General features: G+C 36.6%; 1 protein-coding gene across 4 annotated transcripts in view; it reads left to right on the top strand.

Moving 5' to 3' along the window:
- Positions 1-15,294, top strand: part of LOC123561641 (double-stranded RNA-specific editase 1-like) — an 88,210-nt gene extending 72,916 nt beyond the window's left edge. For all 4 annotated transcript variants that reach the window (XM_053553032.1, XM_053553030.1, XM_053553031.1 and 1 more), the window contains exons 2-5: positions 1,461-1,616; positions 5,427-6,011; positions 11,031-11,708; positions 12,454-15,294. In XM_053553032.1, the coding sequence (XP_053409007.1) occupies positions 1,505-1,616; positions 5,427-6,011; positions 11,031-11,708; positions 12,454-12,980 (1,902 nt within the window). In that variant the 5' untranslated portion in view covers positions 1,461-1,504 and the 3' untranslated portion in view covers positions 12,981-15,294. The remainder of the gene's footprint in view (positions 1-1,460; positions 1,617-5,426; positions 6,012-11,030; positions 11,709-12,453) is intronic.
- The last annotated feature ends 684 nt before the right edge of the window (positions 15,295-15,978 follow it).

Raw genomic sequence — 15,978 nt, 5'->3', positions numbered from 1 at the left:
GTTTGCAATCATTAAAAGAACATAAAGACTTATTACCCATGTAGTAAATAAAGGTATTTCTAGAGATTTTAGTGCCAGATACTATCTGTTTATAAAACTGCATAAAACTGCACTCCAATTTGATATTTCTTGATAGAAATTTATATGCAGCGTTATGACAGGAGCATTTCAGTAGTCAACGGTATGTCAAGACATTTTCTTCTATTGGTATCTGCATGATCTTGAATGGAAGAATTAGAGATTATGAAAGCATAAGGGGAAGAACAAAGAAAAAAATAAACCTATTTATTTTGACTGGAATTTATCTTTAGACATGATAATGCATCAAAATTACCGGTATGTATTTTGACAGAACTGCTTTTTCTTTTAAAGTCCTATGACACTTTCAGAAGTTATGTTGCAATGAGATAGAACTATTTTCCCCCAAAAAAGAGAATTTTTATATGATGTTGCTCTGACACTGAAAAGCAGTGAAGTTTGTTACTTCTCTGTTGTAAAAGAAATTCATAAAAGATGGCATGCAATGTGCTTAGCTGAGATAAACAGATAAAAACCTTATCTCTGTTCCAAACGATTAACAACTAAAACTAGTTAATGACATTGTAAGTGTTAAAATTAAACTTAGACATAAAGTTTTGTTCTTCAGCTGTTCCTACAGAAAACAGATTAATTTCACTTTTACTGTTCTTAAACCAGTGATCTAAAATAAGACAATTACTGAGCTGTCTTTAGACATGTATGCACTTTCTGGAAAGAGGTAACAGCTCTTGTGTAATTTGGCACAGAAGTGTCAATGGATTGCATTTTCACACCTTAGAACCAGCAGACAGTGAAAAATGCTCAAGTAGATTTTGTCTCGATACAAATTGATCTGTGTTTCTACTGAAGTTTGTTTTAATGTTTAATAGGTTTTCACACTCCTATGTTTGATTCTCTTTCTAGAAGTATCTTGAGTTGACTTTCAAGTGCAGACATTTTGGTCAAATAACCCTCTACCAGCGTGACACAGCACAATGAGAATTACTCCTGGGTTGGACAGAGCTTGGAAACCAGTCAGAACTGAAGCTTCTGATTGGTTGTTCCTGAAAACTAATTTGTTCATGAATTGATTTGTTGCTATTTCTTATTATGAGCTGTGCCATGAGAAAACCAACATAGTGGCTTTGCGACCAGCATGGATCCAGACCAGTCTGCGCATCCGCGCAGTCTGGTCAGGATCCATGCTGTTTGCTAACGGTTTCTCCAATTCCAATAGGCTTTGAAAGTGAACAGCATGGATCCTGACCAGACTGTGCGGATGCACAGGCTGGTCTGGATCCATGCTGGTCGCAAACGCACTATGTTGGTTTTCTCATGGCGCGGCTTATATGGTCTTTATGTCATTACCTTAAAGAAAATAATTTTCTATATCTATAATATTGATGTATACTTTAAGTGAAATGCTTTTTATCTATTTCCAGATGAGTCCGAAGTGACAGAGAAAGGTGAAGGGGAAGGCAGTGACATGCAGGGGAAGAAACGATCCTTCCCTGGGCCTCAGGGAAAGGCTGCTAAGAGATTGAAAACGCAGGCTCAACCCAAAAATGCACTAATGCATCTGTACGAATTAAAGCCAGGTAGATTCTGTTAGATTCTGTCATTTTTAGGAATTTTAAAGGAGATGTCATAGTTGTAATGATCTCTAGTAAAAATTGATTTTAGCATAAGCAAGATTTTTAGCTCTCCAGAACAGGAGGAGCTCATGGTGAGCCTTTGGGATAGTTGGATGTCTGTCATCTGTCCGTCATCCACAGTTTCTTTAATGAACATCTCCTATACACTCAAGCCAATATAAGAATCACTTTGTTCCGTTCATCCATGATCTGTCCTGTCCCATCTCGTCCAATCCCTTCTAGGGAACCAGTACAGATATCATGTTGAAACATACAGTGTATTTTTAGGATCGCGAGACATGTTCACTTACCAAGTCCTATAACTCTGACTTGTTTTGACAAAATTATCTGCTGTTTTCACTAGGAAAATTTCCCAAAATTTACATTTCTTAAATCTGTTGATGCATTTGATTGAAATTTCATACAAACATTTAAGATGATGATGTAAGTTTACACACTAAGCTCTGTAACACTGCCCATTATATTGACAAAATTAATCTCCTTTTTATACGCCCGTCTGTGAAAGAGCGAGGCGTATTATGTGAACACCCTAGGCGGACAGGCGGCGTCCAAAAACATGTCCGCTCTCTGAGTCAAACAGTTTTCATCCGATCTTCACCAAACTTGATGACAATGTTTGTGGGTATAATATCTTGGCCAAGTTCGATAACCAGCCGAATCGCCACAAGCACTCTTGGATTATGGCCCTTGAATTACTCGAAAAACTGCGAAATTAGCCTTGTCCGCTCTCTAAGTCAAACAGTTTTCATCTGATCTTCACCAAACTTGCTGATAATGTTTGTGGGCATAATATCTCGGCCAAGTTTGATAACCAGCCAAATCGCCCCAGGCACTCTTGAATTATGGCCCTTGAATTACTCGAAAAACTGCGAATTTAGCCTTGTCCGCTCTCTAAGTCAAACAGTTTTCATCCGATCTTCACTAAACTTGCTGACAATGTTTTGTGGGCATAACATCTTGGCCAAGTTCGATAACCACCCAAATCGCCCCAGGCACTTGGATTATGGCCCTTGAATTACTCGAAATCTGCGCATTTAGCCTTGTCCGCCCTCTAAGTCGAGCAGTTTTCATCTGATCTTCACCAAACTTAGTGACAATGTTTGTGGGCATAATATCTCGGCCAAGTTTGATTACCACCCAGATTGCCCCAGGCACTCTTGGATTATGGCCCTTGAATTACTTGAAATCTGCGAAATTAGCCTTGTCCATTCAAACAGTTTTGATCCGATTGTCAATTTCATCCCACATGGAACCTCACAAATACCTTGATTTCTTCTTACTCTTTTTCGGTTAACAAGGCATACAACATCAACATTATTACCTTTATGATACGTAACTGAATATTTAGACGGGCGTATTTTGTGACAGTCTGGCACTCTTGTTTGACTTAAAAAAAATGACAAAAAGGATGTTTTCTTTGAACATCTCTGAAACAAATGAAAGTATTTCAGTGGAACTTGAAAATAAGTTGGTTAGATCCTAAGTCAGGTTCACATGTCAGGTCTCACAAACTTTTAAGAACATATTCCTAGTTTACATATCAACTTTCATAACTCTGTCCATTATTTTGACAAAAGTAGTCCTCCTTTTTTCTTAGAAAATATAGCAAAATTGAAAATTGTTGATTTCTTATAGAATACTCTGAACTTACATTGCATTGAACTTAAAGCAGGTTGTAAAGATCATAAAGTAAGTTCTTGTCCAAGGTCCCATAATTCTGACTTTAATTTTGAAATGATACTTCACTTTTTTGCGTTTTGAAAATGTTGTGACAGCTGTTTCATTTGATAAAATCTATGCATATTCTGTATATAATGTGAATCGTCTTGTAATGATACACTCCAAGTCAATTTTTAAGCTCGCCTGGTGAGGTATTGTGACAGGTCATTGTCCGACGTCCGTCGTGTGTCATCTGTCAACATTTGCCTTGTGAACACTCCAGAAGCCACAGTTTTGACCCAATCTTTATGAAGCTTGGTCAGAATATTTGTCTGGATGATCTCTAGGTCAAGTTCGAATCTGGGTCATGTGGGATCAAAAACTAGGTCACCTGGTCAAATCAAAGGAAAAGCTTGTGAACACTCTAGAGGCCACAGTTGTGACACAATTATGAAAAGTTCAAAAGTCTTGTCAGAAGTTGCTGACCCTCTGGGAAGTTCCTTCAGTTCAGTCTGTTTCATTAAAAACATGATGCCAGGGGGCAGGGCTAGTTTTCTCTATATTGCTTTATGGAAAACTGTAAGAAATATTCTCCTGAAACTGCTGGTCCAATTTTGGAATAGTTTGACAGCAATGTTCCTTTGGTGAGCCTTTGCCAAATTCCTTTCAAATAATTATGTTTCCTTAAATAACGTGGCTGCCTGGTGGTGAGGCTAGTTTTCTATATATGGTTATATAGAAATCTTTCAGAATCTCTTCTGAAACTGTTGGCCCAAATTCAAAATAATATTACACAGATGTTCCTTGGGTGACTGTACCTCTCATTTACATTACCTCCCCTCCCTTTACACAACACCCGCATGTCATTACCCACCCAACTTACTGTGTAGAAACTTAAAAAAATCATTCTGTCAGAAAGCACTGGCCCTATCACAAAATGACTAGTGTAAAGCTTTGAATCTGCCTGTCCTTTTAAAACACAGAAGCCTGTTTAGAGGACTAGAGAACAATACTAATTTAGGCATTATGATACCTATTTAAAGAAAATTTATTAGATATATTACGATAAAACATGTCAGTCTGTCCTTTTCTAAAGAATTGTAAATGTACTTAAAACTGCTAGTATTGTAGAAGCCATGTTTCATCAAAATAGAATGGTAATTGGATCTTCATTAAACTTTGTTTTAACCAAATTTTTTTGCGTGTTACGATGTTTTTTTAATTATTGTTGTTTGGCATCATTATATATCTCTAGTCCAATATGATAACTACAGAGCTCCAGATAAGATTTTAGGTTAAAGGGTATTTTACCCCCCTAGTTTTTTTTTCAAATGGTATTTTACTCCTAGATGTTTTTTCAAAAGGGTATTTTAGAATTCTAAATGTTTTTTTAGAATTCGAAATCATTTAAAAGGGTAATAATAATAACTGTTTGTTTGTATAATTTTCTGATATTCATGTGCTCCGTTGAAGTGCCTTTGTCGACCAATGCTGTGTTTTCCTGAATATTTTTTGAGCCTTCATCCAAATAGTTTTAACATTTTGTTTACTGCATACATTACATCTTACACTACATCTTAATTTCAGTTACTGACCACTGCGGTATATCAACAGCCAGTGATACTTTGTCAATGTTTTTTTTCAGAAACACCAACATGTAAATGATGTATGGTGCTTCGGCTTTTTCAACAGTTACCCATTATGTATCATAGATCACGTGCTTAGCAATAGGCATTGTCCTTGTCTGAGTCATCTCTTGTCACATACTAATATACTTGAAGAAGAAAATGGCATTATTTTACGATATCGTTTGCGTTTGCTTTTATGAGACACCATTTTTGTTTGTTGTACTCGATTACAAAAAGGATGTGCTTGATTTACGATAAAATTGGATTACGCACTTAAATCGAGTAAAATACGTATCCCGTTTTTTCAATGCGTATCAGTACGCGTAGGTTTGATTTTAAATGCGTTTTTTGTAAATTTCAAAACGTATTTACGCAAATACGCATCTTATCTGGAGCTCTGTAACTATTTTATTTTCTTTGGTTGGTCTCATCAGTTACCTTTCAGTTGTGTCTTGTTTTTCTTCAGGCATCCAGTACACGGTAGTTTCACAGACAGGGCCGACACATGCACCCGTGTTTACAATGTCAGTCGAAGTGAACAATCAAGTCTTCACTGGTCAAGGCAACTCAAAAAAGGCGGCAAAGTTGGCCGCTGCAGAACTTGCTTTGAAATCATTTGTACAGTTTCCGAACGCATCTGATGCTCATGCTGCCCTCGGCCGCCAGCCACAGATGAATGTAGATTTCACATCGGACAATCCAGAGGTGTTTATTCAGAACTTCGAGGGTGCGGAAGGTGTAGAAACTTCAATTGCTCAATCACAAGCCCAGAATGGCAACGGCATTGGTGTGAATTCTGGGAAAAAAACGAAGGCTCTCCAGCACCATGAGGGCAAAAATCCAATAATGATCCTCAATGAACTTAAACCAAATCTCAAATATGAATGTATGTCCGAAACTGGTGACAAACATTCAAAGACATTTACAATGGCGGTAACAGTAGATGGTGAAACCTTCACAGGAACAGCCAAAAACAAGAAGCTTGCAAAGGCTCGGGCAGCACAGGCGGCCCTAGCAAAGATCTATAACCTCACATTCTCATGGGGACCTGGTAAGTTCTTTATGTTGCAAATATTTAACTTCTAAATTTATTATTTTAAGCCAAAAAATTCAGCCCTGCCATTTTACAAAAAATAGTCATTTTACTGGCATAATGAAAGGAGTTTTGAACTAAAATTCTGTAGGTCTCAAATCCCTTAAGTCATTTTTCTGCTTTAACAGTTTGACCTAAGACTACCTGTAATGTCATTCTCTATACAACAAACACATTGAAGCCACCCCTGTGGTTTAGTTCTATATTGGCTGCACAGTATACTAAATATGGCATCAACCCTTGTCAAATACAGAACTCTTGGAAAATATAGTTGACACCACTTGACATTTTATCACTACTATATATGAAAAATTAATAGTTGTTCCAACCTATCCTGCAAATTACAGCACTTGGTTATTAGCTAAATACATTTGTATTGGCTTTTAGGGCTTAATATATGGAGACTGATGGTGACATCTGTAAAGGTTAACAGTCAACATCAGTTTAAGCTCATTGATAGTTTCCTGTAATCCTTATTTAATTGGAAGAAGAAAATTAGTCTAGGGTATAAATAGAGGATATTACATCAGTGTCTTTTCATATTGAATTTATTAAACAAGCTGAATAAAGTCATAAAATTCGAGGCTCTGCCCAGCATTTTATTGATTGTATTCAACGAGTTTAATAAATTCATTGTGGAAAGTCACAAATGTAATATTCTTTTTATCACATGTCAGCTTTTCCTGACGAAACGTCAAAAATTCTGCTTTCCTTTACTATATAATCAAGACAATTTGACCAACGTCTCTTATACTATAAATGACGTCAAAGTCAAAGCTTTATTACACTAGTGTATTATCATTTTTAAATAATGGCTTTATTACACTCCCGCGACGTCAAACATGTGATAAATCAAAGTGTATTTTTCCAAGCTGAAGAGGAAGGAAAAAAATTAGTTGTAGAGGGGTAGCCGGAAACTAAGGATCAGCGTTTGAACCATACATTAGCATACTCCCTGGAAAAAGTTTCTTTGTTTCTCATAATCCTTTGTGGGCCTAATTGTTGCTATGTCACTGTGTTAGATAAAAATCTGTTTGTCACCAACAAATACTGGAAATTATTCTGTGGGTTTCATTTATGTTTTAGGCTTATTATTAGATCATACATTTTCACAGCATCATTGTATCTAACAGTTCGGGAAATTCAGCAGATACAGGTGATAGGGTCATCTGCTTAAATTTTTTGTTTTACCAATTTAAGGATACTGGTCCATCATTCAATTTGTACAATGGGGCTTCTATAAGAAAATCACACATTGATGAGATTTTTGCTTAGAGAAAAAGTTCTGCACCATAGATTTTAATGAAACTTTTCATAGTTGTAGATTTAACTATTTTCAGATAGTCGGATAAAATGTACATATATCAATATCTTATAACTTTTTACAATTCACCAAATATCAAGAGTTCTTGTAATTGCTGCTTTTTTATGGTATTATTAATCCCCGGCCACGAGTGGTGGGGGGTTATAGGAATGGTCTCCGTCCGTCCATTCGTCTGTCCATCCGTAGCATTTCATGTCAGCTCTGTATCTCCTAAACCCCTTGAAGGATAATCATGGAACTTGGGTCAAATGATCACCTCATCAAGACGATATGCAGAACATGTCGACTCAAGTTCAAGGTCACAGCTTGAGGTCAAAGGTTTATGCCTTCAATTTTGTGTCCACTCTGTATCTCCAAAACCCCATGAAGGATTTCCATGAAACTTGGGTCAAATGATAACCTCATCAAGACGATGTGCAGAACTTATGAGTCAGCCATGTTGGCTTAAGGTCAAGGTCACAAGCCAAAGTCGGATGTTTGAGCCTTCCATTTTGTGTCTGGTCTGTTACTCCTAAACCCCTTGAAGGAATTTCAAGAAACTTTGGTCAAATGATCACCTCATCAAGACAGGGATATAAATTAACACTCGCCCAGTCGCCCAGTGCGACCAGATTTGAAGCTGGTCGAGTCAATGTTCCAAAATAGTCGCCCAGCCGGCGAATGGCTTTGGATTCACCTATTAATGTCAATATTCTGGGTTTTTCCGAGACTGTCTTATTAATATGCACTACGTCACTTAAATCGACCAATCAAAATTACCGATATATACTACGACCAATCGGAATAGGCGGATCATTATTCCGACACTAACAATGGCTGCGCCCATAGAAATACAGCACTAGAAAGTAGAGGTTTATTGAAGGTTGTTAAAGAGCTTAGAACGGCCGGTCGTGGGGACAAAAGGAAATATTATCAGGATTATTTAAAGACCTAAAGGCCAATGAGGACTTTTAATGAAAAATGGGCTGTTAACAGACCGCGGCTGCATAGAACACCGACAGCAACATGGTGTGTACTTTTTGTACAAGTAATAATTTCATAATTGTGAGTGACCTGTAACACGACAATGTAACAAAATACTACAATTCAGGTGTCCATAAGCGTGCAGCCTCTATCAAAATGCCCATAAACAACCCAAATCCTCTAGTGCTGCAAAAATCATTCAAACTTTAAGTGCGTCTGTGTTTGAGAGTCTGTGTCCGAATGTGTGAGTTTGATGAGTGTTCTGTAATTATATTTAAGAAATTGATGTATTTTGGCAGGAAGCAAATTACAAGACTTATCATTAATTATGTCGATCTAAACTGCTGTTAGTATATTTTCCCGCTAATAATAGCTGGGCCCCTAACTTTTAGGCTGGGCCCCTAGAATTTGCCTGTAATGAGCCCAGTTGGCTAACAGGGTCTGAGTGTTAATTTATATCCCTGCAAGACCATGTGCATAACTCACGAGTCAGCCATGTCTGCTTAAGGTCAAGGTCACAACTCCGGGTCAAATGTTTGAGCCTTCCATTTTGTGTCTGCTCCGTATCTCCTAAACCCCTTGAAGGATTTTCATGAAACTTGGGTCAATTGATCACCTCATCAAGACGATGTGCAGAACTCATGAGTCAGCCATGTCTGCTTAAGGCCAAGGTCACAGCTCTGGGTCAAATGTTTGAGCCTTCCATTTTGTGTCAGCTCCGTATCTCCTAAACCCCTTGAAGGATTTTCATGAAACTTGGGTCAATTGATCACCTCATCAAGACGATGTGCAGAACTCATGAGTCAGCCATGTTTGCTCAAGATCAAGGTCACAACACAAGGTCAAAGGTTTAAGCCTTCCATTTTATGTCTGCTCTGTATCTCCTAAACCCCTTGAAGGATTTTAATACGACTTGGCTATAATATTCCCCATATCAAAACAATGTGCATAATTCAAAATTCACCCCTGCCAGCTTAAAGTCAGTGTCATAACTCAAATGTTTAATGGTTCCACCCAATACCATCAACCCTTTCACTATCCATAACAGTGGCGGGGGATATAGCTGTCTTCCAGACTGCCTTGATTAATCAGACATGCTGATTTAGCATTGCTAAACTACCTTAATGTTAGTATGTATATATAGTTATTACATACTCATTTAAAAACTCCTTTGAGTTTCAGTGGAACCTGAAACGTCAATATTTTTCCATATTGACCTTTGAATTCCATATCGGGTGTGTGACGTCAGTTTCATGTATGTCGTCGTGTTTAACAGTTTTTTAACGACGATATTTTCACTTTCACTCAGGCTTAATTACAGATTTATATCATTTATATAATAATTTTTAGTGTACATGAGCATGTAATAAAACGATTATTAGATTTGCATCGAGAAATATGCACTCGTTCTTTCGAGGAATAATATTGCGCTTCTAAAGTTGCGAAATATTTCCGCTGCAGAACTTGTGCATATTTCTCAATACAAATCTAATAACTTATAAGTATTTTGTAAATGTTTCAAAATATTCAAGACCATTGTATCTTTGATACATTATCATATGAGTATATTTTGTTTGTTAATTAGAATTTATTATTGTACCCCCCGACAACAAAGTCGTAAGGGGGTGTATACTGGTTTCAGGATGTCTGTCTGTCTGTCTGTCCGTCTGTCTGTCTGTCCGTCTGGTCGTCTGTCCGTCTGTCCGTAGACGCAATCTTGTGCGCACCATCTCTCCATATCCCCTTGACAGAATTTAATGAAACTTCACACAAGTGATCAGTACCAACAGTAGTTGTGCATGGGGCATGTTAGGTTCTTTAAGAAAAAAAATTTGCAGAGTTATGGGACTTTGTTTTTTTGTTACTATACTATATACATAGACACAATCTTGTGCGCACCATCTCTCCTCATCCCCTTGACACAATTTAATGAAACTTCACACAAGTGATCAGTACCAACAGTAGTTGTGCATGGGGCATGTTAGGTTCTTTTAGAAAAAAAATTTGCAGAGTTATGGGACTTTGTTTTTTTGTTATTATACTATATACATAGACACAATCTTGTGCGCACCATCTCTCCTCATCCCCTTGACACAATTTAATGAAACTTCACACAACTGATCAGTAACAACAGTAGTTGTGCATGGGGCACGTTAGGTTCTTTCAGAAAAAAAATGTGCAGAGTTATGGGACTTTGTTTTTTTGTTACTATACTATATACATAGACACAATCTTGTGCGCACCATCTCTCCTTATCCCCTTGACACAATTTAATGAAACTTCACACAACTGATCAGTAACAACAGTAGTTGTGCATGGGGCATGTTAGGTTCTTTCAGCGACAAAAATTGCAGAGTTATGGGACTTTGTTTCTTGTTAACATACTATGTACATACAGCCTGCATATGCAATCTTGTGCGTGCCTAATCTACCAAACCCTTGCACACAATTTAATGAAACTTCACACAAGTGATCAGTACCAACCCTAGTTGTGCATGGTGCATGTTACATTCTTTTAGATAAATATTCTGCATAGTTATGGGACTTTGTTTTTTGTTACTATACTGTATACATACAGTCCACATAATTATGCAGTCTTGTGTGTGTCAAATTCAGTGTACTGTGTCAGTGCATGCGGGGGGTACATTCATCACCTTTAGTGATAGCTCTAGTTTATTCGTGTTTTGTAGGTGCTATGCCTGTCAACAACACAGAGAGCGGAGAGCCACCTTCTGCACTGGCGGACCATGTAGCCAAGTTAGTACAGGGCAAGTTTGCTGAACTAACAGATGACTTGAAGAGTCAGTATGCTCGGAGAAAAGTTCTTGCTGGAATGGTGATGACCCGTGGTGAAGATCTCTCACAATCCAAGGTGTTGTGTGTCTCGGCAGGAACTAAATGTATTAATGGAGAGTATCTTAGTACCAGTGGACTGAGTGTGAATGACTTCCATGCTGAGATACTGGCACGCAGATCAACAATCAGATTCCTTTATTCTCAATTAGAAAAGATGGCTTCCAATGATCCCAAACAGATTGAGGAATCAGTTTTTGAGATGTGTGAGAAAGGTTGTAAACTCAAAGATGACGTAAAATTCCATTTGTATATAAGCACAGCACCATGTGGTGATTCCAGAATATTCTCGCCACACGAGATTCAGCAAGGGAGTGAAAATGAAGGCGGGGATAAACATCCAAATAGGAAGGCTAGAGGACAGCTTCGAACAAAAATAGAATCTGGCGAGGGAACTATTCCAGTGAGAATGGCTGTGGGTGTGCAGACTTGGGACGGAGTGATTCAAGGGGAACGACTCCTGACCATGTCCTGCAGTGATAAGATAGCTCGCTGGAACCTCCTTGGCATTCAAGGTCAGTTAAATTTGAATAGTTTCATAAAATATAGCAGAAATTCTTTTGCTATGTCAGACTTACATACTTAAGTAGTCATCTATTATATTGATTATATTTTCTGGTCGTTTGGGATCATGGTGAAATTAATTTTTACTATAATAGAATTCTGATGAAGCTGGTGCTATCAGGCATGAGGGAAGTTGCACATTCCATTTCCTCTCGTGAATAGACTGATCAAATCAAGTCTACTTTATGTTGCTTTATTGTGTTTTATGCTGGCAAAGGATCTTTTCACAGATATTTTTCAGTACATACATATAGTTTGTGTAAACAAATGATACATGAAAACTTGTTTCTTTTATAATAAAAGCTATATTCTGTAAAATGAAAGCTCGTTAATAGTTTCCTTATGTATTCTAAGTTTATATTTGATATGTATGAGAAACTTCAAAGAATTTAAAGGACTCCATAATCCAAGTGGTTAAGTTGCTGACTTTGAATGACTCGCCCATCAGTGCTGTGCATTCAGAACCTCACTTGGGGTGAAAAATTCTTCATGAGTTGAACTTTTCCAGCTGGTTTACGAAAGGTTGGTGGTTCTACCCATCTGCCCGCTCATGCCTGAAGTATGGTGGATAGGCACCTAAGGTCTGCCGCCACAGTCAATAGCTGGAAGTAAACCATGTGACCTATATTTTTGTTTTAATGTGATACTAAACCCATTCAAAACAAAATACAAGAATGTTTTTAATTTCATTTCTAGGTGCCTTGCTTGGTCATTACATTCAGCCAGTGTACATTGAGAGCATTATTCTGGGTTCTTTGTATCACAACGAACATCTCGCTCGGGCCGTTTATGGACGTCTGGCAAACATGGAGGATATCACAAAGCCATACTGCATCAACAAGCCCAACCTCAGCGGAATCAACAATCCTGAGCAGAGACAACTTGGCAAGGCGCCAAACTTTGCAGTAAACTGGTGCGATGGAGATGAGGGTTTGGAAGTCATCAACATGACAACGGGAAAATTGGAGCAGGGAACTGAGTCGAGATTGTGTAAACGAGAAATGTTAAAAAGATTCTACGCACTTCAAGGCAGAATATCGACAGTAACAGACTTTGACAAAATTCCAAATGTTTCCTACGGAGAGCTTAAAGCATTGAATGTTCAGTACCAGGAGATGAGGAATAAACTGGTTGAACATTTCAAGAAATCGGGCTATGGGCAGTGGGTGAAAAAGCCTGTCGAACAGGATGAGTTCTTATATTCCACAGAGCCAACAGCATAGTTCTATTGCTTGCATCATTTTAGTGACATAATAACATGACTTGCATCAAGGATTAAGTCTTCAGTAGAAAATAAATAATTGGTCAGACAATCCAGAATGTTTTTACATACCAGGTTTAGATATTTTTCAGCCAGATTCAGTTTCTATCAGCACTATTATTTTTTTCTATCAAATTTTGGAAGTCAGCACTTGTAACTGTGTAATTGTTCTAAGTGAATGTCTTGGTGCTGAGGCCTGTATTTAATATTTAGGTATGAAATATAAACTTTGACTTTTTATTAAATGACTGCAGTTCCTGTCTTAACTTTATCTTAAGATAGTTCCTTTTAATACAAGAATATCTGGATATCATTAGACATCATAGATGAATATTAAAAGAAGCTACCTTAATTTGAAATTTCTGATGTCTAAATTTCAGACAGACCATTGATTTCAGCAAAGTCCTATACATCAGTGGAATGTAGTAGGTAGTAGGTATCAGTTTGGACATGAAATAATTCTTTGTGACTGAGGTTTATTTTGTCCAAAGTTTTCCAGTTTAGCAACTTGAAAGCTTTTGAGAGAAATGTGACAGTGTGAGAATTTTGCAGTTTTATGAACAAGGGCTTATGTCATAAAACTATGTTTTACAAAAAGTGGCGTTTAATCGCTCATTTAATAAAATTAAACCCTTTGCTTTTGAAGTTTCTTGTAACATGTATTGAATTCTTTCTTATATTTGTGTGAAAATTTAGCAGGGTTTTTGAAGAGAATTAACTTGATACTGGTACAGAATCCAGGCTTGCTGTTACCCAGTTGATTACTACTGCTTGTACAAAACAGACAAAAGAAAGACAAAAAAACTTGTTAGAAAAAAGGAATTGTGTTAGAAATCTTGAAATAAAGGCAAGGTTAACATTATTCCGTATAATTATAATTATTCCTGAAGTAAAAAGAAATTTGAAAAAGAAGGCCAGAACTTTGGATAACAATACTATATTCTGCCTTGAAAATAAGAAAGATTCACTATGATTGTAATAGCTTCAGCATGAAAAAGAAGGCACAACACTGAAATAAAGCTGAAGAAAATAACAACTGTTACTCGAGAACTTTTGCAAAATACATCACAGTCAAGCAGTCGGCCCAGACTTAAAGTCACAAATTGGGGACTTTTTTCTTTTCTTTTTTACATGGTTGTATAGTATCCTTTTATTATTTTTTTAAGCTCGGAATATTGTTGATTGTTTTAGGGTTTAAATCTTAGGTAATTTAATTGTATTACTTTTTATTGATGTATTTTAAATGAAGTGTTAGATGGAAAGAAAATTTGGAACTGTTTTATAAATCTGTGTGCCATGATGCAGATAAAAATAAAGATATTTGCTCAATTTGAGAAGTATAGCTGTAGGCACAACATTTTTATAGCATATTTCTTAGACAATAAGGTGTTGGGAATAACCCGAAAAATATCAGCTTTAAATTTATGTCCATGTGACACTCGGTGTTCTTTCTTACAACAACTCTGGAAAGCAACAACAACTCTTAGTCAAGGACAGGGTCAATTTATTGATAAAAACATGTTTGCTTCTTGAAAACTTTTAAAGAGGATACTTTTTGTTGAGTCTATGTTATCTGTACTTACATCTTGCATGAAGAAATTTGGAGTATTTCCTCATTTTTTTCTCATTTTGACTGACAAATAGATAGTTACTACCAAGACCTACTTTTTCACATGGAGGCCTGTGAACAGTGCATTTAAAACTTGATTTTTTAGTAATATATGGAATATCTTGTCGTCATTTTGTTTTAAAAATACACTGATTGGGTACTGTTCTTTAAGTTGTCCATTTTAAATGGAAACATCTTCCTGAATAAAGTGGTGATGTCATTAATTTTAGAATCTTTATCTGAGTTATCTATTATATCAATGTTTCAGGCTTTAGTCATTGTTTTGACTTAAAACAGATGAAAAATTTAGCTTTCTCATTTTTTAAGCACACATATTTTTAAAGCTGTGACTCATAATATATTTGAAAGGACCAAAGTTGTATCAGCAGAGTGAAATCTGTATGAATTGATGTTTGTAAGTCAATACAGTTCATTTTGTTGTGTGAAAGTGTTTTTCTTTTCTTACATCAAGTTGTTTACAAAAATCACATTTTTGTGTTAAGCACATTTAATGTTTGTGTTTTAAGTGAATAGTGTGAAGTAATACTTTTGAAGCTGTACATTAAAACTTACACTTTGCTGTATGTTTCTTGTAGTTTTGTAACAAGACATTTTAAATCGTGCCAGAAATTCATCTTAACTACATTGAGAATAAATTTTGTCTCCATGTTTGAGTTTTTCTGTATCAAATTTTCAACTAAAGTTTCTCCATTGGAACTTCATTTAAATGGAAGGGTGCATCGTATAAGGATCTTTCAATGGTTGAAGGTGCAGCCTCGAGGATAACTGTTTGAGATTGTAACAAGACTCTGCCAAATTACCACAAAACAGTTACCTGAGAGCTACCGTATTTTGGTGCGTATAGGTCGCACTTTTTCTACCCATTTTGCCAGCAGTTTTTTTTTTTCGGGCCAATTTTCTGACCGTAGCTCTCGCAAAATTACGTGCATCTGTTACGAACGAACAAAATGGATAAAAAATATCAATATCGGCGGCTTTTCAACTAATAGCGGTTATTTTCAATAAAATATATCGTAAATAACCCATACAGACTATTAAAATTACGAATGACTTTAATTCAAAGATGTTTTTGCAGTCTGAATTATGTTTGTTTCTACTTTCGTTTTACTGGACGCCATTGACATGTACTCCGGGTTGGATAAAATCCGGACAGATCCGTCCTCCATTCCAAACATTGTTTATACTAATTCTTAGCGTATTAAAAAAACTTGAAAGATAATTTTTTACTTTAGATTTTTAGATAAAAGAAAAAAATCCAAAAAGAGATATTTTGTTAATCTTTTTACTCGGAATCAAAAGAACGCGGTTAATTACTTGACACGGAAAGGTG

The sequence above is a fragment of the Mercenaria mercenaria genome, chromosome 10 (genome assembly GCF_021730395.1).
Source record: "Mercenaria mercenaria strain notata chromosome 10, MADL_Memer_1, whole genome shotgun sequence".
NCBI lineage: Eukaryota > Metazoa > Mollusca > Bivalvia > Venerida > Veneridae > Mercenaria > Mercenaria mercenaria.
This window is presented reverse-complemented; position numbering and strand designations above follow the sequence as displayed.